Below are 25,744 nucleotides of genomic sequence, written 5' to 3' on the forward strand. Positions count from 1 at the left end.
GCAGTAGTCGTATCTTTTAAGTAGTGCAAGTTAAGACAACTCCGATGCTGAGGATTATATTCTCATACCTCTTTGGTCAAAATTCAGAAATTTGTGAACTTTCTACATATATTCGGCATTGAAATAATGTTAGATGTTTAATTCTACCATATCTATATAATAATATATTTTTTATAATGTACCTCATTATGATTATTAGTTTTTTGTAACTTTGCATTACAATGTTTCTTGTTCGTAGTTTAATAAGTAACAAGATTTCAGCATCGGTTGTATTTTAAGGTACTCGAACTTCATACTTGATTTCGCTATATATTTCTATAGGAATTTTTCACGGCCCTTTTTCTGTTAGATGTTCATAAGGTTGTACCTTCAAAAAGAGGACGCTGATTTATCATTTGTGCTTTCTTTTATTTTTCGTTTTTACGATATTCACTCCACTGCTTCGCTGTTCTCAATGTCATGGAAGTTTATATTTAGTCTGTGAGTCAGCTTGAAATAAGATTACTTGTTTCTTTTACCCCGGAAAAACGAACAGATGATGAATCACGAGACAATATTCAGCCGTGCATTGACCTAAAAGAGGGGGACCGCCCTAACGTTTATGTTCTTATTCGAATTTAAGAGGAAAATGTTGAGATCAAGTTGTAAGTTTATGTAACTTTCCATTAGCCGCAAAATATTTAAATAGAAATAAAAAAAAAAAGCATTTGCAAGCAGCATTTTGTTTTTGCAGAAAACTTTTCATTTTATAAAAAATTAAAAAATGCAAAGTTATTACCAGGAGGTTTTATAAGGAGAAGTGGGAAATGTGCTTATTCATGGCATATATATTAGCAGAAGAATGCTTTTGTATATAGCCATTAAATCTGCATCAGCCACCTTTTCATAATTTATTATGATATTCTTGTTCACAGACGTTTGTGAACAAACGTCTTTATTCTGTTCGATAAAATGTAAAAGTTATGTTGGGCAAAACAAGAATGTCATTCTTTAGTTAAACATTTTAGAAGGTTACATTTTTAAAACATCAGAACTTAATAAAATTTAAAAAGAAAAAGTTAAATACTAATACCTTTTTTGTAGGATTTAACTTACTGTTCAACGTAAGACTTTACCGTCCTTTTCCCAGTTTATTCAATTTACGTTTTTTGCATATCAGAAACTCCTGAATAAGACGAGTGCCTTTCATATATATATATGCCTTTACACACACATACACACCCACTGCTTCGAAAGAGGACAACGGACACCATGATGTGAGAAACAAACAGCCATGGCGCATGCCTTACTAATCATGGTGTCCTTTGCGATGACTGCAATAATCCTACAGCGTACACTTTACGCAAACGTACTATAACGATCAATTTGAAATTTTGGACCATTCCTGTAGTCATGTAATGCGGTCCCGGACTATTATGGATTGAGGCGTCCCTTGACCTCATCCAACGATCCGGTTCATCCGACACATGTTCAATAGGGTTGAGATCAGTGGAGGCCACACTTAACATGTATACAAACCACACAGTTACAGCAGCAGCCTTATGACGCGGTGTATTGTCTTGCTGAAAGAGACAGTGGTCAGTTCCGTAGAAACGCCGCAAAGTAGGAAGCACTGCATTGTCAAGAATGTGTAGATACTTCTTGGAGTTCAGTTTTCGTGACACCACGAACAGCGGTCCAAGGCCAAACCAGGAAAAACAGGACCATACCATCACACCGTGACATTCGAATTTCATAGTTAGGATTGTGCACGCTGGTTAGAAGCGTTCACCGGGCATCTGCCACACCCATCCATCTGCTCGGTGAAGGGTGTAACGTGGTTCTTCTCTCCACAACACAGCTTTCCAAGCTTCCACTTCCCACTGTACATGCTCTTTGCACCACTGAAGTGCTGCATGTTGGTTCGGATAATGTGGGCTTGCACATTGCTGTCTTACCATCTAAATTCATGTTGTTAGCTTCGGTTTTGAATGTTTTTGTGCATATTTGTGTTCCAGTCGATGTCTGGAATTCCGCATTCAATGTGTCGGTCGAAGAATGGCGGTTTACACATATTAACCTTCGCAGCACCGTGAGGTCATGTTCTGTGGGTGTGGTGGTTCATCCACTGCGGATAGCACTTGCAGTTTACTCCCTGCACTTTGATCTCAGTATGGTATGGTATCACTGATTGTTGACGTGAGATGGCCCAATTTGTCAACAATTTTCCGAACAGATAGACCTGCAACATGGCACAACGCCTCTTTCAAACTCCGTCAGTTCCCTTCTCGCTGCCATTTCACCCAGACACGGTTGTACTGGCTTGGAAGCACCATATTCCTCCAGTATTCCTCCAATATCACTCCAACATTCTGGAAACCACACACGCCGTGTGTGGGTTGAGATCAATAGCAAAGTAATCTGTTAATGTTCCTCTTAAAGAGCTGGAAGTTGTAGTTCTTGGGAAAGGCTGTTCCACAGAATTGAGATAATGGATTGAAAAATGACTAGAAGTAGTAGGTTTGGTGAGTCAGCAGTTCAACTGTAAAATGTTGTGCAGCTGTTTCTGCCATTTATGTAGGTTTAGAAGAAATAGGGGGTAGATGGATCTCAGTCCAGATGAACAATACCAATGAAAATATCTGTAGGAAAAGCACAATATGGAACTGTCTATGACACGGTGGCTGAAGAGTCTCTGAGAGAAGGGTTGTCAATCAACTGGGTCATTCTTTTTTGAGAGGTATGCAAAAGTTTTCGAAACATGTTGATTTGAACTGGACTGATGAAAAGTAACGACTTGAGCGGAAAAGGATACAAAGCTTTTTCTCTCTCTTATTTTTTAAGAGGATGCAAAGAAGTGGTGTAGTTATACCGGGAAAGGCTAGAGTAAGAAGTAAAACTCACTTCGAGAGAAGAGGGATCTGGTCTGGACTGTTAAGTTGAACATTAACAAAGGAAAGAAAAAGAACTATGGTCTTTTTTTCGAAACAAAAAAAGACAAAACTATTAGAAGTATTGAAGTTAATTAGGTTGTTATCGCCTCGTTGAAGGATGATGTGAAGATCAGTGTTCATGAGACTTAATTGGAAATGATCTTGAAGCTTGAGATGATTAAGCACTGCAAGAGAGTGTTATCATAGCAAAATTGTGGTCAGTAAGAAAAGGTCGTTTATATATATATATATATATAATAAGAAAAAGGTGGATAAATTACTCTATATTACAACATACACAATGTATTCCACACCACTCCTTCCCTATATTACAACATACACAATGTATTCCACACCACACCACTCCTGTTAATTGCGTGTGTTTTCTAGTAGGTTTGTCTCTTTTACAGGAAGAAATATGTTTCCTGGAGAGAAACCCTGCTACCCCATTAACTCATCTTAAGCATGACGAGAATCAAACCTACTGCATTATTGAAGCTAATTTTGAGTAAACAGGAGAAACTCGTGTTATTTATTTCTTACTTCATTTTGAGGTCGAGATCTAACTCCAGACATAGCAAAGTAATCATGATACCTAAAATTCTTTGGTAGTGCGTCACGAGAAATGTTTGCTGTATAATGGTGATTATGTAGCCTTTACACTTTTTTTGCTGATTAGTCATTAGATGTGGTAACTTTTTTTTTACATTCATGCTTAATAAAAAAAAAATAGACTTTCATATCAGCTTATTTCTAGACAAGCAAGTAGTTTATCCATTTTCTTATATGAGCATGCATTTTGATACTGATATTCTACATGTTCTCTTTCACTCCCTTAATTATGTGATATCTGGTCTGGAAATGTCTTGCCGTTTTTTAAAACCAATTTACAGCTAGAACTACCTTGTCCTAGTTTAACCCAAAAGAACGACAATATACGTCCACTGTATACTTTGATATAGGTATCCATTAACTAACTAAAAATAAAGTTGGATAAACATTACTATGGGATAAGATTACTTGGTATCTATTCAGGTTAAAGCACGCATCCTTACGTGCTTTGTTATTTCTTCTTTCAAATTTGTTAATGTAGTTCAGGAATGTTCGTCTGGTTATTCTACTATATTAAAATGAACTGACAGTTCTTGGGATTTCTTTGGTAAGTCTAGTAAAACGTAATATTAATTCTAAACGTAGCTTTTGAACTTTTTTTAAAATCAAATTGGATAAATTTTCTGCTTAAATACGTACGAAATAGATTTATAATTTTATACTTATTCAAACTCACTGAGATTTCTTGCAGTGATGCTAGATCTTCGTATTGCACTTGAGAACTTTTATGTAGTAAGAACACTGCTAAAATGTTCGCGCCAGGTATGTGTTTTCGTAGGTCACTTCGCACTATCCTCTTGACAAGTTATTTATATTTTTCTGTCCAGTGCTATATACGGTAGTTTTTGAAATGCTGTAATTGGCGATTTCGCAACAACAGAATGCGAAAAATATAGTACAGTATGTATGAGGATAAAAGTCTATTTGTTTGTCTATCTATTTGTCAAATAGATAAATTTATCCATGTAAAGACAAACGTCTGTTTGCTATACAAAATTTATGCCATTTTGCAGGCTATTATAACCTACGATTGGATCTACAGTCACCAAATTTTGCCTGGTCCTATATATATTTTTTTAGGAAAATCCAACACGCGATAGATTGGAAATCTATAATTCGTTTAATGGTTGAGAAAATGGCTGAGAATTATATGATACGGTTATATACTTTTTCAAGTCGCTTCAGACCGCTAATAAGCAAGATACGAATAGCACAGTAGTTCTTGAAAAATCAAACCATCCAGTAGGTAACCATGCTTGTATCCGGTAACTCGGAAAAAATAAATAAATAAACAAGCATTTTTTTCTCCTTTAAAAATTTTTTTTTTTTTTTAATTTTGTGGATTCTTTTCAGTTGACAAATGTAGTTTTTACTTCTAGAAAATTAGACTGAGATGAGGCGCTGTGGATAGATTTCTTAATACGAAAAAAAGAGTAGTTCAGATATGTCATTGTATAAAAGAAATAATTTTTCGCCGCTTGATTAGACTCGAAAACGCACTTGTGAGTTATATTTAAAAAAAAAACAAAAAAAAAAACGAGAAACCTCCGAGTATCAGAAAACATGATTGTTAAAATAAAAAAAAAGTATGTCATTGTCATTTAATCTGTAATTATCTTTATTTATAATTTAGAAATGAATCAACATGATAAAATGATTAACGTAAAAATGAAATGAAATGAAAAATACATTTCTTCCATATCGTCTTTTTGCAATTCAAATTTTTTTCAACATTTATAATTTCATTTCAGTGCCACATTTGTTAATAATCTGTGTGTATGTGTGTGTGTGGAAAAAATGTTTGTAAACAAATGCATACAACATATAGGAGATCCTTGACAAAAATAATAAAAATATTAAAGAAAATCTCAACTCCATTATATTTTTTAAATTCCAGTTCAAACTGCTTATTTACTTGAGATAAAAAGGAATACAAGAGATAATAAATAATAAATGGTCATCTGGATTCTTCTTTTTTTTTTTTTTTTAATATGGAAATTAGCCTGAAAAGTGATACAGCAGCGGTACGATCTGCTCAACTTCATGTGCATGAGCGTTGTTGTAGATAAGGGTTCCCACATAGTAGAACAGCACCTGTGCATTTATATCCCACACACGGTGTCTTATTACTAGTAGTATGGTGTTGAGCCTCAGTTCGTTTTATTCTATTTGATTTTGCATTTCTGTAAATATTTTCCAGGTATTTTTGATTCTCAGATAATTTTAAAATTGACATAAATCTAATGAAAATTGCTTTGTCTTATTTTTTAACACATCAGTGACCCTGATCAGTGAAATCGGGGAGTATGCTATGCAACCAAGAAAAAAAAAGGCAAAAGATGCACCTCTAATTATTTATTGGAATATATTCCAAATAGGAAATAATCATAGAAGTTCTTCTTCTTCCCTAAAAATAAAATTTCATTCCTTGATTTGAAAAGAAATATGTAGGTTTGTTTATTCAGTTTTCTGTCGTAAAAATTACATAACAGATTTATCTGTTATCCAGGCTATAAATACATAAATAAACTGCAAAAAATCGAAAGTTCAAGAAAGTTAAGAGGATGCAAGATCTTTTGCAAACGTTAGTTTGTCTTTAGAAATACAGCAAAGTATATTTATTCACCTCTTTCATTCGTAAATATTCATTTCTTTTAAAATTTTAAATCCATTTGTTATGTGTAGTATACTAGTAACTTAGTAACTTAGAGAGCTCTGGCAATGTGTTTGTCTGTCTGCTTGTGGTCTCTCGCTGTTATCCAGCAATGCTTTCAAGTCCAGAGAACTTATAATAGCTGAGGCCGCCGCCACTAATGTTGTTGTTTCTGAATTCATTGATGTATTGTACGGTTATTTTCTCTGATATTGCCGAGGGGAGGCCGACAGCAGAGATATGCATTTTTTTTTTTTTTTAGAAATTTTATCTTCCTAAGTCTTACGGTCGTTAATGTAGATATCAGAAATTTCAGGTCATCCTATAAGTAATGCCGTTTTTCCGCATCGCCAGACATGTCTCTCTTGGGTATCTGCCGAGATTACATGGCTTCTGTGTTGATGTATGTAGCCAAATAGTTCTTAGTCTGTGTAGAGGTTTTTATCAAGAACCTTCCCCCACCCCCCATGAATATCAAAAAAAATAAATAAAAGGAATGGAATGGAATGGAAGAATGCCAGAAAAACACATTACGTATATGCTTAATGGATTTTTCATGTGAAGGATTATGTTACTTCAACTATGAAAAACATTTAAGATGTTTATGATCTAGAAGCTTAAAATGAAAATTAGTGGAAATGTCAATAGAGATTTAGGTCAAAATGTTCAGTTCAATGATAACCTGCTAGTAGTCATTTGAAGCGACCTGCTGCAACTGTTAAAACTTACCCAGTAGACCAATTTAAATTGTTCGATCCCTATGGCCACTTGTGCCGTATATCGGTCCGAAAATAGGGTCCTTATATATCTATATATTTTTTCGCTAGTCAGTCTTAGAAATCTAGTGACATATACAGTTCACTGTAATCTTTTAAATCAAACATTAGTTTTGAATTATTTCTGTAGATGAGGAGTTGATGTTTTATCAGTTAATCGTTGTTGAATGGTCGATGACGGAAATTCTGCCATACCACTGCAGAGAACTATGTCTTCCTCAAACTTAAACGTTGCTTTATATGTGATGGGATATTCAAAATTTGGTTTATTTTGAACTGCTGCAGCTCAATAACCATTACAGCCAACGTCTTCTGCAAGCAACTCCAACCTTTGAGCGCTGCATTTACAAAGATACTGAGATCCGTACCAAAACATGGGGGGGGAAGAAATCCTTATTCGCGTTTTATTGTTTGTTCGGAAGGTTACAACTAGAGACTTTCTTAGTCTTTTTTTCTAACATTTTTTTTTCGACCGGTTCCCGAGTTAGTCGATCGCTGGCACGAGTAAGCGGTTTTTTTCTCCAGGAAACTCGGGTTTTTCGTCCTGTAAACTCATGAAAATCGACCGTCGAACCCACACCATTTTCAGACATTAAAAATATTGCGTTTGGATTAGGGACCACGAGATGATGGCACTTGTTAGCCGTCTCTTCACTGCGTGCCGATTACATTCGTGATAGCCTTGGGTCAGCTATCTCTGATTGGCTACCAGTGGAGATTGAACTCCCCCACTCAGTCTCCAAAAGTTAGATAGGGCTAAAACGGCTTTGCCTATACGGGAATAAAAGGCGTTAGCTGGTTCTTTCTTTCTTTCTTTTTTCTTTCCTTTTTTTTTTTTATTACAACAGCATCTTAGTGGAAAAGCACTTTAAAGTTTAAAGGGAGTAGTAGAAAGTGCTCCTGTCTTCATTTCTTGATTCAACATCGAAAGAACTTTATAAAAATGTAACTGAAGTTCTTAAGAAGGTGGCAGACGATCATAGTGAGCGGATTAAAATATTTTTAAAAAAATAAGGAAGGAAACGCATTACTAATAAAATGACCTGATATTTCCAATACTAGTAAGAGACATGCAATATAGCGCTCATGTTTTATTTTGTAATTTGTTGCTGTATTTTCCAGAAACAAAAGGGTCTCGTTAACGCCTTCATTCGACACGAGTTCTTCCGTCTTTTTTACGATATTTAGCGATAATTGGTTATGAGTCAAGACGAGGTGAAATCTCCTGGCTTGAACATGGAGCATGGTTTTGTTCGAAAGATAGAGCAGAATCAACATATGCGACAAAATCAGGTATGTAATGTGCACTTGTGTTTCATGTTTAGAAAATGTTAATATGCAACAAAAAGAACTCAGTCGAGATCTGGTATATTAAATACACTGTACGAAAATAAACTGTAGGAATCCTGCTCACATCCTTATTTTGAGTAACCCATTTAATATTTTGTATACCGTTTCGACTGCCTCCTAATGCAGTTTTCAGTCACTATTTTAAGTAATTGTCGCCTGTCAACGCACTTGCCATTTGAAATCGGCTTATAGCATCCTCGATGAAGATTCAAATACATGTGTAGTTCTACAATGTCTCCTTGAAAGCTTTTGTGTCATACTGCATATCGTAAAGATATTTGTAATTCGGTTTGTGATAAGCGTGCGAAAGTTAATAAATTGAAAAAAATGTATTTGGTTAAATAAATTGAAAATTATATATATATACATTGGCAAAAATTCAGCAATGAAAGAGAATAATTTGAATCGTGATATAACTCGAGATTTGTATTTTCGGCTCGCTTCCCAACTTTCCCCCATATCACTATTTATGAGATTTTTTTAATTTTTTTTCCAGTTGTCTACATTATATTATAGTTATCCAGGCAAGAAAAAAATATCATCGACTGATTCATGGCCATTTACAATTTTCTATTTGGTTATTGTAGTTCACTGTTTGTTAAACAGGCGGCACTGCATATTTGTTAATAAAATAATAATAATAATAATATATATATATATATATATATGTAATAAATTTTTTAACTTGGGGATACTGTATATTAGTATAATGTATCAATATACATTATACTAATATACGTATATATCAATATACAGTATCCTAATGTATATTAGGATACTGTATATTAATATACAGTATCCCCAAGTTAAAAAAATTATTACATCTATATCTCCTCCAGAGATTCTTATTAAAAATAAAAAAACACCTTGCAGCAACTTCTATAGGTAAAGTTGATAAAGCTCTGTATTACTAAAATCTTGGTATTTAGGGTCTAGCTACTCACTGAGGAGACCTCAAAAAAAGGTTGAAACCGGTCTGGGTAGTGATCCCACCCATAATGTATTGCAGTATACATCTTTTAGTGAGATGTGCTTTACATTATGGGAAAATACTAAGAATAGTGATCAGCGCTTTATCCACCTTTAAGTGAGTTGCCCAGGTGTTGTATCAGCTTTAGACTTGAACTATGTTTCGAACCATATATATATATATATATATGCAGTACCACCTATATATATATATATATATATATATATATATATATATATATATATATATATATATATATATATATATATATATATATATATATATATATATATATATATATATATATATATATATATATATATATATATATATATATATATATATATAGGCAAAACATTATGACTACCCGTCTAGTAGTTTGTTGGGCCTCCTTTGGAGATAATCGCTTTCGCCCTTATTGGAATTGACTCCACTAGACCACGTAACGTGTCCTCAGATATTCTGGACAAACTAGACAGAATAACTTCTCGGAGGTCAGCTACCAACGAGGCACTGGCATCGACCGGCGTGCTGCGTTCCACATGATCCCACAGGTGTTCGATGGGATTCACATCAGAAGAATCAGACGGCCTGGAGAGCGCATACTTTGTAGAATGCGAACTTTGTGACGCTGGACATTATCTTGCTGGGAGAGTCCAAAATCGATCGGGCCACATCATCACCATGTAGGGCAATACTGGTCTGAAACAATCGCCGTCAATGTCTGTTCAGTGGCGATGAGAGGACCCATTTGTCCACGAGAACAATCCCTGTACTTGGATACCCGCCGGTGGAGCGACAGTAGCTTGGTATGAGGATTGTTCTCTTGGACATCACTGAGTCTTGTTTCCTGCCAACCGCGCAGTCTAGTTGGCTAGAAATTAGCCGATTGGTAATAATGTTTTGACTTATGAGTGTATATTCTCAGTGTTATTTGCATTTTCGCAATAAATGTAGAAGCTTCTTTCGAGTGGTATTGTCTAGGATTTTGCTCAGGATATATATATATATATATATATTTTTTTTTTTTTTTCCCCATATGTTCTGTGACTTAAATTCAGAACCCGATAAGTAGAACGCAGAAAATTTCATTTATGATTTATGATTACAGCGATTTTTCTCTCGTTGGTGGAGTATCAGCAGAAATAACGTGAATTCCGTGTTTCCATATGTTAAAGATGCACTGATTTCTCTCTGTCTCATGCACATATACACACATTCTTAGTGCTCTTCTAGCTGAATGGATTTTAATAAAAGTTGATATTTAGGATTTTTAAAATGCAACCATCCATTTCAGTTTGGATTTATTTTTGACATAAATTATACAAAATGATAAGAATGGTATGTGCAATATCGAATGGCATGGCTTTAGTCCTTTTAGATGTTTAGGGTACAACTGAAAACATGAAATTGCTGGGATATAAGTGAGTTACGTCATTGGCTGATATGGATTTAACATTAAGCGCTTAAATACTGATGTCCTTAGACATCTCTGTGGAGAGAAATCAGAAATAGAATCAAAATTTGGTCAGAAACATGCATTTTTTTATAATGCTATCAGTGGTGACAGAATGGAAGTGATACGAACAATTATGGAAGTGATTTTATTCCATTCTTATTCGTATCTGTTAGTGCTGGTCAGGATACTTAATTTTGGCATAGCTTCAAGCATTATCCGAAGACCACACGAAACAGTCCCACTATCGTCCTAATTTAATCACGTACTGTACTCGTATAGTACAGCAACTTAATCTCCTTTAGCAACAAGGAGTGTGTAAAGTCTTATCTACTGCAGTTTCGAAAACGAACAGAAGATAATTTGTAACCTTTCCGAAGGGGATACCACATTGCTTAAATGTCTATTAACGGAAATATTTCATGTTCGTTAAATATAACCACTTAGCATTCCGAAACTCCAGGAACTTCGTTAATTCACTCCTAAATAAAATAAGTAATAAAAAATCATCTACCACAAATGAAATCAGATATTACACCGAGGGTATTTCACATTGAGTTATATCATGTAATGTAACGCAATGATAAATAAAGCTGCAGTTAATTGACATTCTCATTATTACGAGAGCTATTCGCGTAGCACTTGCAATAACTTTCAGAAAGTCTTATCAATCCTTGATCATTTAAGTCATGTGGAGTCAGACAGTTAGTTTTGCTAGAAATATAAAATACGCTTAGAAACCAGTAGACTGCACATCTAATCGACTAAGAGATGAATAAAAGTTTCCAGTTATGTGAAAATTGAACTTATCTTTTTTCATTTTTTTTATAATATAGAATAAGGGAGACCGAGAATAGCAAGAATACTTTTGGTTTTGATTTAAAAAAATCTGATTTATATTAAATTAGAAGCAAAATCTTTACTATACAGTTATAAATTAATAAGGGTATATGACTTAATAACAGTAGGCAAGCTGACACTTATAAATGGTTATTTACTTAAAGTTCGGAAAGGAATACTGAAAATTCTTTGGCATTCTTTTCTGGATATCAGTAACTTCCATAGTGGGCTTCTGCATGGGGTGCTGGTAACTGCTGGTGACTGCTCTTTTCATGTCGTGTATAGTTTGACGCGTTGTCAATAACGCAATCGTTAGATATAAAGAGATAAGCAAAGCTTTTATGTTGTGGAGCACCCTAGATCAGAACGTTTCTTTTAACTGCAATTCTATTTTTTATTAAAAATAAAATAAATGTTTATTGAAGTGATCATATACTGTATATTGTCTACCTTTGTTGTACTTTTTGGTAATAACCATCTTCGAAATTTGAAGTGGAGATTGCAGATGGTGATGAACGAGTATGATATTAGTGCTAGATAAAATAGTAAGATAAAAACATAACATAAAAGCTTTGCTTATCTCTTTATATCAAAGATTACAAATGAACAACATGAACTTTTAGTTCAAAGAAATATGAAGTACGAAATACTTAATTTGGTCACCCGTTAGAATTTGTCAAGTTTTATGATCTGTCTGCTACTGTAAAAAATGTTTTGGATACGCCATTAATAGCTCTGTTTTTTTTTGTAACCCTTTTACCACGAAAATAAAAGTAGTAATCAACTGTGTGTGCGTGTGTGTTGAAAGAAATAAAGCTACACTAAAAACATTAGTATGTTAGCTTTCAAATGCTATCAACACCGTTTTTTTTCTCTTTTTTTTATCTTACAACAAGAGCTTTTTTAGTTGGCTTCTTGAAGATGGATTATCTGAGCTGGCCAATCTCATATGAAAATAAAGAGTTGTTTTGTCCTTTCCGGAAACTTTAGTTTTTCATCAAATAAAACAGCCAAACTTGTCCGAGAATCAGACGCATTTAACTGACATAATACAACTTGTCTCATAGCCTTAGCTGCCTCGGCTGTAAATTCCAGACATCCTTTCCCGACTAATGCCATAATCATAGCAAGTACCGACAGTTCTGAACCTTGTGAAGTCGCAGAACTGTCAAAAATCTCTCTTTTCTGGGTTTTATTCATTTTAAACAATTACCGAACTTTGGGGATAGCTGGATAATCACTACGCTTCTGGCTTGTTAAAAGCTGAAAAGTTTGCAAACTTTTCAGCTTTCAGATTTTTACTTGTTGTTGTTTGTCGTGAGGTTCCCCACAAATTTTCTCCATCCGTTCCCTTAGGACCGGTTGAGGTTGTGCTCTCCAATAATGGACTTTTAAGTATGTATTTTTGACTGTAGATCCGTGTGTGTGTTCACGGAGCCGGTTTGCCTGTTCTGAGGGATGAAAACCAGAGTTTCCGGGAGAAAACTCTCCACCACCGTTCGAGACCGGATAACTCACCTTTAGTCGAAAGAGACCAGATAAAGGTTCCTCACGTCACTGACGGGAATCGAACCCAGGTCCGACCAAAGAGGTTCTCAGATTTTTACTAGAAGAGATATATAAATGGTCTCTTAAACGAGAAACTATTTCGGTGAGAATTAAAAATTGATGTGATTAGTTAATAATCCTTTACCATATTTAAAAGAAATTCTGTCTTCATGTTTTTTTTTCTTTTACTTTGAAGTATTGTGCAGATAAGACATTCTCAAGATAAAATATCTTTATTTTTTTCATTAGAAGATTTTATCCAACAGCTGTTTGATGGTCATTACCATCTCGTCATAGATATACCTAGTGAATCGCAAGCCAAGTCACTTGGCAAAATTTCATGATTCTAAAAGCTAAGACTGAAACTTTAGAATTTCAAACCTTTTTTTTTATTATTAGATTGTGCTGTAAGTAAAAGGATTCTTATTTATCACAGACCAAACTTTACTTATTGTGGAGCTACCTAATATTCCAGAGGTTAGTTTCATTTTATTAAATGCTTGGTGTTAGAGATATTATTAAATTTCATTCTTGCGAACAAATGGAATAGAACGGTATAGAAATATTAGTATTGGTACTGTAACATATAAATTACTCATTTTCCGGAGTAGGTGATCTTCCGTAGCTTAATTTATATCAACAATGCCCTTTCGGTTGGAAAGATCTTTATTCGAATCTAGGAGGCGAAAAACTTTTAAAAGGATTTTTTTTTTTCAACCGAAGAGGAGTTTACTGGTCTCATATGGAGAAGAACCCTGCCACCTCCTCATACAGAAGTGATTTTTCCTCCCAGGAACTCTGGGCTTTTCATTCCTAAATACCGGCCAGAAGAATACGTGCAGTTTGCAGACATAATGCATTGGCCTCATAGCCTTAGTTCCATCAGCCACAATTCCAACATCAACCTGAGCAGGAAAAATGTATCATTATTCATATAAGTAAAAGATAGATAAGTTGCAGGCCTGGTTGGCTGAGTGGATAGCGTATCCGCTGTCCAATCACCAGTCTGCCGGTTTGAGTCCCGCTGTGAGCATGAAATGTTTGTTGTAATATGAGACCACCTCCCCACTTATTTGGAGGGCTGAAGTAGCTGAACGTTTCATATTTGGTCTCTAGTGTAGGGTTTCCGGACTGTGTAAAAAAATAAGTAAATAAAAACACAAAAATATATCAAATTGGCAAAAATAGAAGAAAAAAAAAAAGCCTTAGCCCATCCACGGTACTAAATGTACTATACACTTACAACCCTCTGTGAGTAGGAATGACCCAAAAAACAACAAGAAAAATAAACTATTGATCATTCGCTTCTAGACCGGAGAGTGAGGTTAGAATAGCATGTCCACATCTTCGTAGCAATTGTGTAACGTCTGTAACATTTGCTTTTCGAAAATATTTTATGAATTTATTATTAAATATTGTTTCATATATTTATCTTTTATTACTTTTAATGGTAAGGCTACCCATGCAAATAGTTAGAAACCTTTAGCATACCTATTAATTAGCATAGCAATTGATGTAGTCGCACTCGGTGTTTTTATAGGAATGAGTAATTTGCACTGTGTGTTGCCATGTTAGGTGTTAGATCAATTTCTATTGGATACTTGGAATTCGCATGCTAGAATACTTATTATATCAAATATTCGCCATCGGACATATTGTTAAAAATAAAATATTTAACATTTTGTCCTGTTAATTTTGTCGGACAGTGTATTAGAGGAACTTTTTCAAGACCTGGTTTTCCATTGGTTCAGTTATTCACTCTCTGGAGAAAGTAGGGATTTTCACCCAGAATCAAAAACGCAGATTTTTAATTCTGTAATTCTAAAAAATCGACCATATATCCACACGCGCGTTATTTAGATACACGATTATAATATTTATGAACAAGAACACAAGATGCTAGCAGATTTATCTGTTAATACTGTACCGCTTTTGTTTATCCACATAGACTAGAGATCGCACTGATTTGGCAATGACAAAGTTGGAGAATGACTGCTAACCAATTTCCAAAAAAGTTAGAGTTTAACAGTGCCGCCTAAACCCTTCGTGGAACGAAAAGGACTAAAGAATTAATTAATTAATTACAGATCATAGATTCATTGTGGTTAACTAGAGGAACTTCTTTTTTTTAACAAATTTCTTTTCGCTGTTTCCGAGTAAGTTTTTCATTTTGGCATAGGCAAGTAGGTTTTTTTCCTGGAACTCTGTTTATAACTGAGCAATTCAAAAAAATTCGACCGAGAACTCACACGATTTCAGACAATAATGTCAATTAGGATGACAACTCGAGATAGCGGCAGTGGTCTACCGTACTCCCCCCCCCCAAATAGGCAAGAAGTTCATGGCTATCAGTTCATCGCTAGCCATGAACTTCGGCACTAGACCTCCTAAAGAAAGACCGTTATACTTTTATACCTTGATTCTAGTCGCCGATTTTTAGCCTTTCTTCGACCAGTTCCCGAGTTAGTCGATCTCTGGCGCACGCACACACACACACACACACACACACACACACACACACACACACACACACACACACACACACACACACACACACACACACACACACACACACACACACACACAGTGTTTATTATTATTATTATCCTGGAACACCTGGATTTTTTAATTCCACCACCTCAAAAAATCGCCATAGAACTCACATAGAGTTTACGACCACGAAATAGTTTGGTAGTGTCTACTGTACACTACTCTCTCTCTCTCTCTCTCTCTCTCATATAATAATAATAATTAATAAATAAATAAATATTATTATAAATAAAAACATGGAGTCCCACAAAGCACCTTATTATCAACTACTCTGTTCAACATACACATTAACGATGTTCATAACCTGGTCACACGCTGTCAAATATTTCAGTACGCAGACGACACCGCACTACTAGCAGTCCACACAAACATCAACACCACTCTCTCCAAAGTACAAGACCTAAACGAAATCACAACTTATACCAAAATTCAACAGCATCGAAATGTAAATGTTAATTATACATAATCCGAAAATAATGCTCCCCGCACCACTATCTCTACACTGTCACACATTTCGAGTGTGATTTCGGGACAATGGCAGCTATTTTTACTGCATTAACAATAAAAATAGCTGCCAACGTCCCGAAATCACACCCTGGACTTTACATAGATTGCCACCATAAATGGACAAAACATATAGAATAACGACATACTAAACTCCGCATTCTGGCAACAAAACTCTTCCAACTAAAAGACATGATTCTATCTAACGTAAAAAAATAAAATAAATAAATAAATAAATAAATAAAAAACATGAAGGTATTTGCGAATCTACTCAGTTACAGTATGAGTGTCTATGCAAACACATCAATTAGATGTGTTTGCATAGAAATTAGAAACACTATATATGAAAATTGTTTCAACAGTGATTTGGATGCCTCATATAAAACAGCCAAATACACAGAATCCTGAGCATTAAAAATCTGAAACACTGCTTAATGTTACTAAGGAATTACTTCAACAATACCTATTGTAACAACATTGACATGACCTACTACAACTCTTTAATACCCCTAGACCCTTCAAAAACTCATGCAGTTCTGCTGTGAAATCATATCTCATACCTACGGTACTCAACAACCTACCACAAAATTTAAAACCCATAGACAATTACAGAACATTAAAACACGAACCATGGAAGCTATACAAACACAGTTAATATAGCACTTACACTTATTTACACTTCACAAATCACCAGCCACCAACGACTATATTCAATCCATAAAAAGTACCAAAGATCAATAGTGTATACTAATTACACTATTGATGTTTGGTACTTTTTGGGGCCCCAACTATCCTTAATCCGCCACTGCCCGCCTCAATCAACTAATCCTCATAATTACTATTATCATAGTTGTTAATTAATATTGCTATTATTTACTTAGCACCGAACACTGGACTCTTCGAATCAGACTGCAGTGTGTTAACCTTATAACTGTTAAATAGCCTGAATGATAATAGTCTCTCTCTGTGAAAAATATTTTTATTTAAAAAAAAAATACATTCGGAATTGTACACTTAATTCCTGTAGAGACGAAATAATGCTAACTTATCTTCGTCGTATATAAAACAATGTATGCAAAAAATTATTATATACTATGTTTGTACTAAACAGATATAAGATGTATTAATTGTACATATTGTACATACTCTGTATGATCGTATTTTGTCAAACATCGTAAAAATGCAATCGTATTTCCTTGTGTAACTGAGAACTACAATAGTAAATTATTAATTTAGTATTATTATTACTAATAATATGCATTATGGTGTTATATCGATTTCACATTATGCATGTTATAATGATATTAATTAGAATCTGTTCTTTAATCACATAAAAAAATGTAGTACTACTGCTTAAATTTGATATTATATCTATGTAATTTATTTGAGACATAATAAAGTGTTAAAAATTATTATTATTATTAGCTTCTCCTAAAAGAAAATCTCAAAAGAAGTGATGTTTATGATTATAGTGCTTAATAGTTCCTGCAAAAAAAGAGTAGGAGATAACAGAATACCTAGTCCCGTTACATTGCACATCCATGGTACAACATTAAATTTTTTTCTGTCAGCAGAGGGAATATCCTCCAGGCAAAAGCTGATTACTTAATCATACAGAGATGGCATGATTTTCTTCTGGAAACTCCTGATTTCCTTCACGCCTAACAGGCAAACCAGATAAAAGAACACAGGTAGTTGACAGACAAGAACACTGGCCTCTTAGGCGTAGTTGCTTTGGCTGCTAATTCCAGCAATAAACAGAACTGCAACAAATGCATTTTTATTATTATTTTGAGAAAATGTAGTAATAGGATAAGAAGAAAGAAGGAATAATCTATTGACATGTTTCTTTCGTTATGCACGTTATATATCTCTGTAATTAATGATATGACATCAGTCAAATATAAGCGCATTATAACTATTGCATTATTATTATTACGTGACACCTCCAAGGAGTTCAAGCACTCATCGCGTGAGGGCATTCTGCTCTACCTCGGTAAATACACATCACCTTCTCTAATACTACGTAATTCTCCTACTGTGATATTACTACCATCAATGCCATCTACCGCCCATCATCACCAACAACAGTTTTTTTTTTTTTTTGTCTGTAAATTGCGTGTGTTCTGAAGGCCGATTTGTCTGTACGCGGGATGGAAAACCCAGAGTTTCCGGGAGAAAAAAACCATGTTACCTCCGTATGAGGTCGGCTAACTCACCTTCAACTGAAAAATTTCATATAAGGATTCCCCTCGTCAGGAAGAGAATCGAACCCAGGTCTTTTCCAATTGAAGTGCGCGATGTTCTGCTGTTCTTCCAATTACGCTATGGTATGCCGTTGTGTGTTATGTTATATAAAATCGTCACTGACTTCTGAATTTTTGTATCTATTTTCACTATTATTATTATTATTATGTGACACCTCCTGGGAGTCCAAAAACTCATCAAGGGAAAGTGTACCAACAGCATCGAACGATTGAATCCCTTCCAACTACTAACCGCGCTCAAACTTGCTTAACTTTTTTTGTTGAGCCATTAGTAGCAGAGGCTCTACCAATCGACCAACAACTGATGAAAAGAAGCAAGAGAATTCTTATTTATTATACATTTTAGCCAAAACTTAACGTATTTTTTTTAGGAGAGGACGCCCGTTCATTTCCTATACGTCGAGTTTGTGGTAATGAGATTCTGCTATATTATTATTCATTTCTTTATTTAGTTATTTTAATCTTTCCTTTCATTAATATAAATAGAGGTCTTCCATTTGAAACTAGGCTATCAAATATCATCTTTTGCCGCCCCTCTCAATACACACCAAAAATACTACAAAAAGTCAACACGATGTACAGGGAAATAAATTAAAACGCTATGTTTATTTTTGAAGTGAAACTTTAATTTCAACATTCTGCAATGTTATATTTCTTACTTTTCTGTTAGCAAAATCATCGATGACATTGGCGAAGTCTATTTCATAGTAATGTAGGTAATTCTTAATCAATTTTATTTAAAAAAACTCCTCTCACAACTAGCAACACTTACAGCAATTGTGAGGAAAATTCACAGCAGTATTACAATATTTGGAACTGAGTTCTCGAGACTGTATTTTAGAATTAACTGTAAAAGTTCAAAAAGGTTCAAAGTGCCACCCGGGGCGGACCGTTCCCTCCGCCCCCCTCTAGCTGCGCCACTGTCTTGAGCCGCTAACAAAATTGTATAAAAATGCCTATTAACACACATAATAAAGAAAGACAAGGATAGACGCTTATACCGTATATCCATTCTCCCACCATAGCCACTTTAACTTTTAAAATGTTATTGAAATATACTTAAATGGTATCGTTTCTGTTGTCAAGAATAGTGCTGTGTGTATTGGAAGGTTTTGATAATTGTCCAAACCATTTTTAAGCTTTATTTCTAACCGAAAACTAGCTGGAACCCATTAATATCATTAAATAACCAACCAAATATTTTGAGATAATTTTTGGTTGGTTATTTAATGATATCAATGGGTTCCTAGCTGGTTTTCGGTTAGAAATAAAGCTCAAGTATTTTCATAGAATAAGGTTTGTCAAATGGACTTTTATTTCGCTTATTGGATATTAACACCAAGAAAATTATATATTTCATGATTGCTGTAAACAGCGTTTGGTTTTATTTTTCATACAGTGAGAATTATGTCTTTTTATATATCTTATTTTTTTTTTAATCAAATCACGTTTAAAACTCAATCTCTAGGATAATAAAGTACACAAAATACACGTTGCAGTATTCTGCAACATGTTCGTGCATTTTAAGATGTTTGTATGTAATTTCCACCTTTTTTTGTTGTCGTTGTTGTTGTTTTTCCCTAACTTTGATATACAAAACTGTTTCCTAATGTGTTGTATCCTTGGATTTGTTAGTGACTTTTCGAAAGAAGTTGGTGTTTTCGACGCCAGGTATCTCAATACTAATGCTACTCACCTCATGGACCATGTACTGTGAATGTATATAATCTTTGTGCCATCAAGTGAAGACTAGGGAGAACTCTCTAATCTCGAATGTACTGTCATGCAAATAGATTTATAGTTCCCCCCCCCCTTTCATCTATACCACATGCTGTGGTAATGAGGACCTTTTCTAAGTTAAGTTGGTTTCGTAGATTCTAAGTTAACTGAATTGGAGATTTATCGACCTAAGTTATTCGCAGATTTCAAAACAATTTGTTAGATTTTTGAATCGTTTGATCATCCTGGCTGTTGAATGCTCAAAATCTCGAAATGTCCTAAAATGGTTGGGGGTCATGTGGTCCAAATGAACCTATTCGAAATGAAGAATATTTCATTTCAACATTTCAAATGATGTGACAGATGAGAGCAGCTAATTTGATGAAAACTGCTATGTCCGGTTAGCAATTGCCGTTAGTCATACAGTTTAATCAGTACTGTAGTAATGCAGATTTATGTTCTGGCTGTTCATGAATCCATTTCAAACCGTATTTGTTCCACATTCAACGCCTGCCTTGAAAGTCATCCTGATATTAGTAATTGTAATAATGGAAGTAATGGAAGTATTATGTCATATTTATCCTTATGTTGATCCAAAGCGCTCACATTATTTTATCTTCTCTGATATACATATGCAAATATGTTAATTATACTTGTATAATTAACATATATGCCTGTGGCTTAGTTTTTCGAGATGCTTTCCTATTTCTATCTCTCTCTCTCAGTGCTCTTTGCTGAACCTAAAAGAATATCCCCCCCCCGCCCCCCCCAAAAAAAACTTGCTTTGGTCCTGAACCTATAGCCCGAATATGCCGTAAATTCACGAGAGTGTAGAATACCAGATTTAGTCAAGTTATTGCTTTTTGTGCAAGGTTGCCGACGGCTAACGCCTAACGTCAAATATGTCAAAATTTTAGTAAATATCTAAACTCAGCTTTCATTAAAATCTGTCCAGCAGAGAGTATCTCTATTGTGCATGCAAAACTAGTAGGAGTTTAAGTTTTGTTGATTTTCTGTGCTGATTAAAATTCTTAGCTGTTTCTGTAATTTTTTAATGGTAATATGTTGATTCTCCATTGTTGGCAACGGAAAATGCATGATTGAATGGATATACCTATTTTTATTCTAATCAGATTCATTTAATTGCAGGAACTTCGTTAAATTGCAGAGATAGTAATTACATTTCAGCAGCTAAAAAATTTCTGAAATACCTTATGAAAAATATTTCGTGCCCATATTTTAACCTTTTTGATAACTACCAGAATAGTTGCAGATAGTGCGGTTCGTTTCTTGGAAGAAATCCAGTTGTGTCAAGTGATCCATCATTTCCTGGATTTCTTCCAGAAAATGATGTATGACTTGAAACCTTGTACTTGTTTGCGACAGCAACCTAGTCTCTTCATGGCGCTCATATCACTTGAGGAGTATGTGATCATATTCATGTAATTGATTAACATTTGAAAGATGGGAAGCTGACTCTTGATAAATATTCTCCCGTTATTCCATATTGTCATATGCCAGGGTTCTCTTATATTACAAGAATATGTAATATATTCTTAGCGGAATATATTATATATTCTGATAAGAAATATAATTAGTAGAATTTATTAGCCAACTGGTTTTGCAGAGTCTTTGGACTGTTTCTGTTAAGTTTACAAAAAAGACCTTGTTTATAAATTAAACGATGATCTATTCAGAGCATTAATTAGTATTTACCTTTTGAATGATGTAGTTAATGCTCTGGATATTGATTATTTTTTTTTTTTTTAAGTCTGTTTTTGTATTCTTACCAGATGTCTGACCATCTGGATAGCCTTCTCCCATTCTCCACACACACAAAAAAAGTTAGGAATTTTGTTCGCAACCGAAATCGGATCACACTCGTTTTCCGATCTAAATGGTTCCGTTACCTACTCAATATACTATCTATAGATTTTTAACATAATATTAAACAAAACATCTGAGGGGGGTGTGGGAGGGGAATGACCAATTTCTTTCATTTTATCTTTTCTTGATGCATTCAATTGTTGAACAAGGAAGGTTGCAAATACTGATTTACTCGAAGTTAAAACTTAAAACTCATTCTTTGTCAGACTATGTTTCATAGCCACAAAGTTCATTTGATTATTTTCGGTGTTTGCGACCCAAATTAAGGTAACGACAATCCTTCACGCAAATGCTTAATTTGTTAAGGTCTCAGTGATAGTGTGCAGTATGACTGCAAATTTTTGACTATCCTCAGCCATATCCACAGTCCTAAATTGTCAATATTGGGGATTTACAGTGCTCTCATTTTTTTTTCCTAACCGAAGTATTGAACGAGCCATCAACTGATGGTACATTTTGTTAATATTTGAGAATTAGAAATTTATTAAATAGGCTTGAATAATGACATTTTCCGTCATCCGGACCTGTCGATAAAAAGTTAAGCACGAAAAACATGTTCAATTTGTCCGCATTTCGTTCCTACTGCTTGCAAAAAATGTATCCCGGGTCAGTGTCAATTTCAATATGTCTTGTGGCCGATAGGCGAAGACTTCGTTCTTAAGGAATCCCCTTAAAAATGATCACTGTGAACCAGGATTCTGGTTTAAACTGATTTATTTCATTCCTGCTGTTAGATTGCCATGAATTCCTGTAATGGGGCACTCAAAAAATTTCAGGATTTCGTGTTAGTCGTCCGGCTTGTGCAAACCCAAGACAACGATGTATAGCTCTATTTGGTAAGACTGGACTCTGAATTATGGAGCGGAACAAATGGAGATCCATCTTTTGCATTCGTCAGATTGATGTCCTTGAAATTTGCAGTTACTGATTTGCTTTTTTTTTATTTTTATTTTGTCCTGGCTTCTCGCAATTGTATCATGCAGTGTTTGAACATTCTTTGCCGTGCGCACCTGTTTCCATGGCTCGAGCACGCTTTCCTCTTCTGCACAACGTCACTAAATTGTATTAAAAGGAGCTTGAACTGATAGCGTTTAATACAATTAAAATCCATCAGGAGCGTTTCTAAAAAGGAAAAAGAAAAACGTTTCACGAAAAATTAGTGTGTGTTTGTTTTCACATACTGGTTTAGCATTTCCATAGTGCAGTTCAGAAAGATCACGTGATGTTTTCGATTATCATCTTCCATTATAATTAGTTTACGAAATATTAGGTTATGTTTTGCAGTTATTTTTAGTCCCTTGTTCTTATGCTGGGCACTCTTCTTAGTAAGTTCTCTCTTACCTCCCCCCCCCTCCCCGCTCAACGATATTGAGAAAATAAGTGTTTATTCGAATTGAGTGGCAAAGCAATGAATAATTGTTGATTTTTAAGCAAATCAGTCTGCATTACAGATTTCAGAGTTTATTATTTCATAACATTTTCACTTTTTTTTTTTGTGCGAATCCCCTTGTTATAAAAATGTTTACAGGCGTTTTATGATATTTAAAATCGTGAAAGTACAAGCAAACATGTTTATAACATAATAACAAATGTTACAGATAATTACAACCTGGATGCAGTAGTTGCAGAAATATGACTCTCACTCACCGATGGCGTACTGTTGATAAGTAACAGTTGTAATGTTATGAGGTATTCATAGGGTAGAAATTTGTTACGTATACATAAAAACTACAATATTGAGAGCTGGATTAAAGACCGATTTCTGTCTATGAGAGGGAGATTTTTTTATAAAGAAGTTTCAACTCAAGGTTGGTTAGCCAGTCATTTAAATTGTAGATTAAACTGCACTGTCGAGGGGGCACAATAATTTACAGATACAACAAACTAATTTTTTACTTGCCAAGAAATTCTTGTTTTTAATCCTTTACCCATGCACCATTCATGAACACCTGGTGTAAGTTTGCTATTGCTATGTTACTTGTGTATGGAAACCCAGTTTCATAACAAATTGTCCTAGTATCCCATAATGCACAGCACGCTTTGTTTTGGATATGTATAACATAGTCATAAAGTTACTTAACGCGCAAACTTGACTCTCACTCACCGATGTATTGTGGCTGGTTGGGTGTTAATTTAAACATACAAAGCTACAATATTGAATATAGATTTTCCTCACTGATGCATAAATAAGGGCTGGTGTGGGGAAAAAGAGGATTGATAGCTAGAATACCATTCAGGTTTTCTATTCATTATAATGTTGCCTCCTTTAATCTTTCTTTTTTGTGTTTCTGTTCATGACAAGGAAGTTAATCCCGTTTAATTTGTATATGCTATGTTGTAAATATGGCTGGTTTGCAGGATGAAAAAGCCTTGTTTCCAAGAGGAAAAAATTCATGGCCATATGAGACTAACTCACCTTCAGTTAAAAAATGTCCTGATAAAGGTTCTTCATGTCCTAAATGGGATTCGAATCTAGGTCATTACAACCGAAGCGTGTTATCAATATGACTGGCTATGGAGTGTTTGTGTAATGTTTATATTTAAAAAAATGCTCCATGTTCCTTGCAGAAAAAAATATTGTAAAAACTTTCCCCCCCTTGATGATTAATGATTTTTACTTTTAATGATTAATACTCATATTGACACCTGTATTTTTTTCTGATTAAAAGGTTGTGGTCTGTTTCTCCAACATGTGGCTGGTTGCATGTCCAATTAATTCTAATAAATCTATAGGAGGAGGTAGTGGATCCTTGGACAAACTAATTTAATAGAAGATTTATAAGTAGGAAATGTATATAGTGAGATTCCGTTTATGAATTTGATGATCCTAAATAACGACTCTAGGAGCATTAATTAGTTATATATTCGTGATATATATATTCGTGATATATATATTATATATTATTTATAGCATGAATGTATTACTCTTCTCTAGAGGCCAAATATGGGACTTTTTGAAACTGCTAAATCCTCTAGTAAGCAGTGTGGTGGTGATGGTCTCACAGCAGTGGATAAAATTTATCTTTTGCCTAAAGAGACTTTCACAAACATCCATGTCTAGGGCAGGGTGCAAATCTGCAGCCTGTTGGTTGGAAAGTGGATATATTATCCACTCAGCAAATCAGACCAACAAATGTCTTACTAAAGACTGGATTATTGTTGTTGTTATTCAGGACTCCATGGAGTTATGAGATTCATTGTGAGAGGTGTATTGTCTCAAGCAGAGACAAATTATTTACTATTTATTTAACTGGGTGGTCCAGACAACTTATTTACTGTCTGGACCACCCAGTTAGGTAATATATTCCATGTTCTTGCACCTCTGCAAAAAAAAAAAACTACTTCTCACTCCATTACTCACTACTTCCTTGTGCAACTTCCAGAGATGGCCCTTTAGCCTTGTTCATTTCCCCAGTTCTACCATATGGAAAAATCTCTAAGTATTCATCTGGTAAATATCCTCTCAACAGCTTAAATATTTCAATCATGTCACCCTCCTTGTCTTATGTTCACCAAACTCTGCTGATTATATGCCTTTAGGCTAGCCTCATAACCAACATTCAGTTGTGATAGGATTTTTGTTACCAGCTTTTGCATCCATTCTAAAGTTTCTTCAAATCGCAGCAATGAAATTTCATCACAATAATACAGATGCTGTATGATCTAAGCCTTGTGCAATGAAACCACTGCCCTCTTATCT

The 25,744-nt window shown here is 34.6% G+C and overlaps 1 protein-coding gene across 9 annotated transcripts in view; it reads left to right on the forward strand.

Moving 5' to 3' along the window:
- LOC150097328 (MIF4G domain-containing protein) overlaps window positions 1-25,744 on the forward strand; it is a 177,923-nt gene that overhangs the window by 60,178 nt on the left and 92,001 nt on the right. For 5 of the 9 annotated variants that reach the window (XM_090406815.1, XM_090406821.1, XM_090406817.1 and 2 more), the window contains one exon: window positions 8,076-8,246. The exons of the other annotated variants lie outside the window; for them this stretch is intronic. In XM_090406815.1, the coding sequence (XP_090262941.1) occupies window positions 8,154-8,246 (93 nt within the window). In that variant the 5' untranslated portion in view covers window positions 8,076-8,153. The remainder of the gene's footprint in view (window positions 1-8,075; window positions 8,247-25,744) is intronic. 9 annotated transcript variants of the gene reach the window in all.

The sequence above is a fragment of the Typopeltis vanoorti genome, chromosome 17 (genome assembly GCF_054136105.1).
Source record: "Typopeltis vanoorti isolate ZY-2024b chromosome 17, IOZ_Tvanoo_1.0, whole genome shotgun sequence".
Classification (NCBI taxonomy): domain Eukaryota; kingdom Metazoa; phylum Arthropoda; class Arachnida; order Uropygi; family Thelyphonidae; genus Typopeltis; species Typopeltis vanoorti.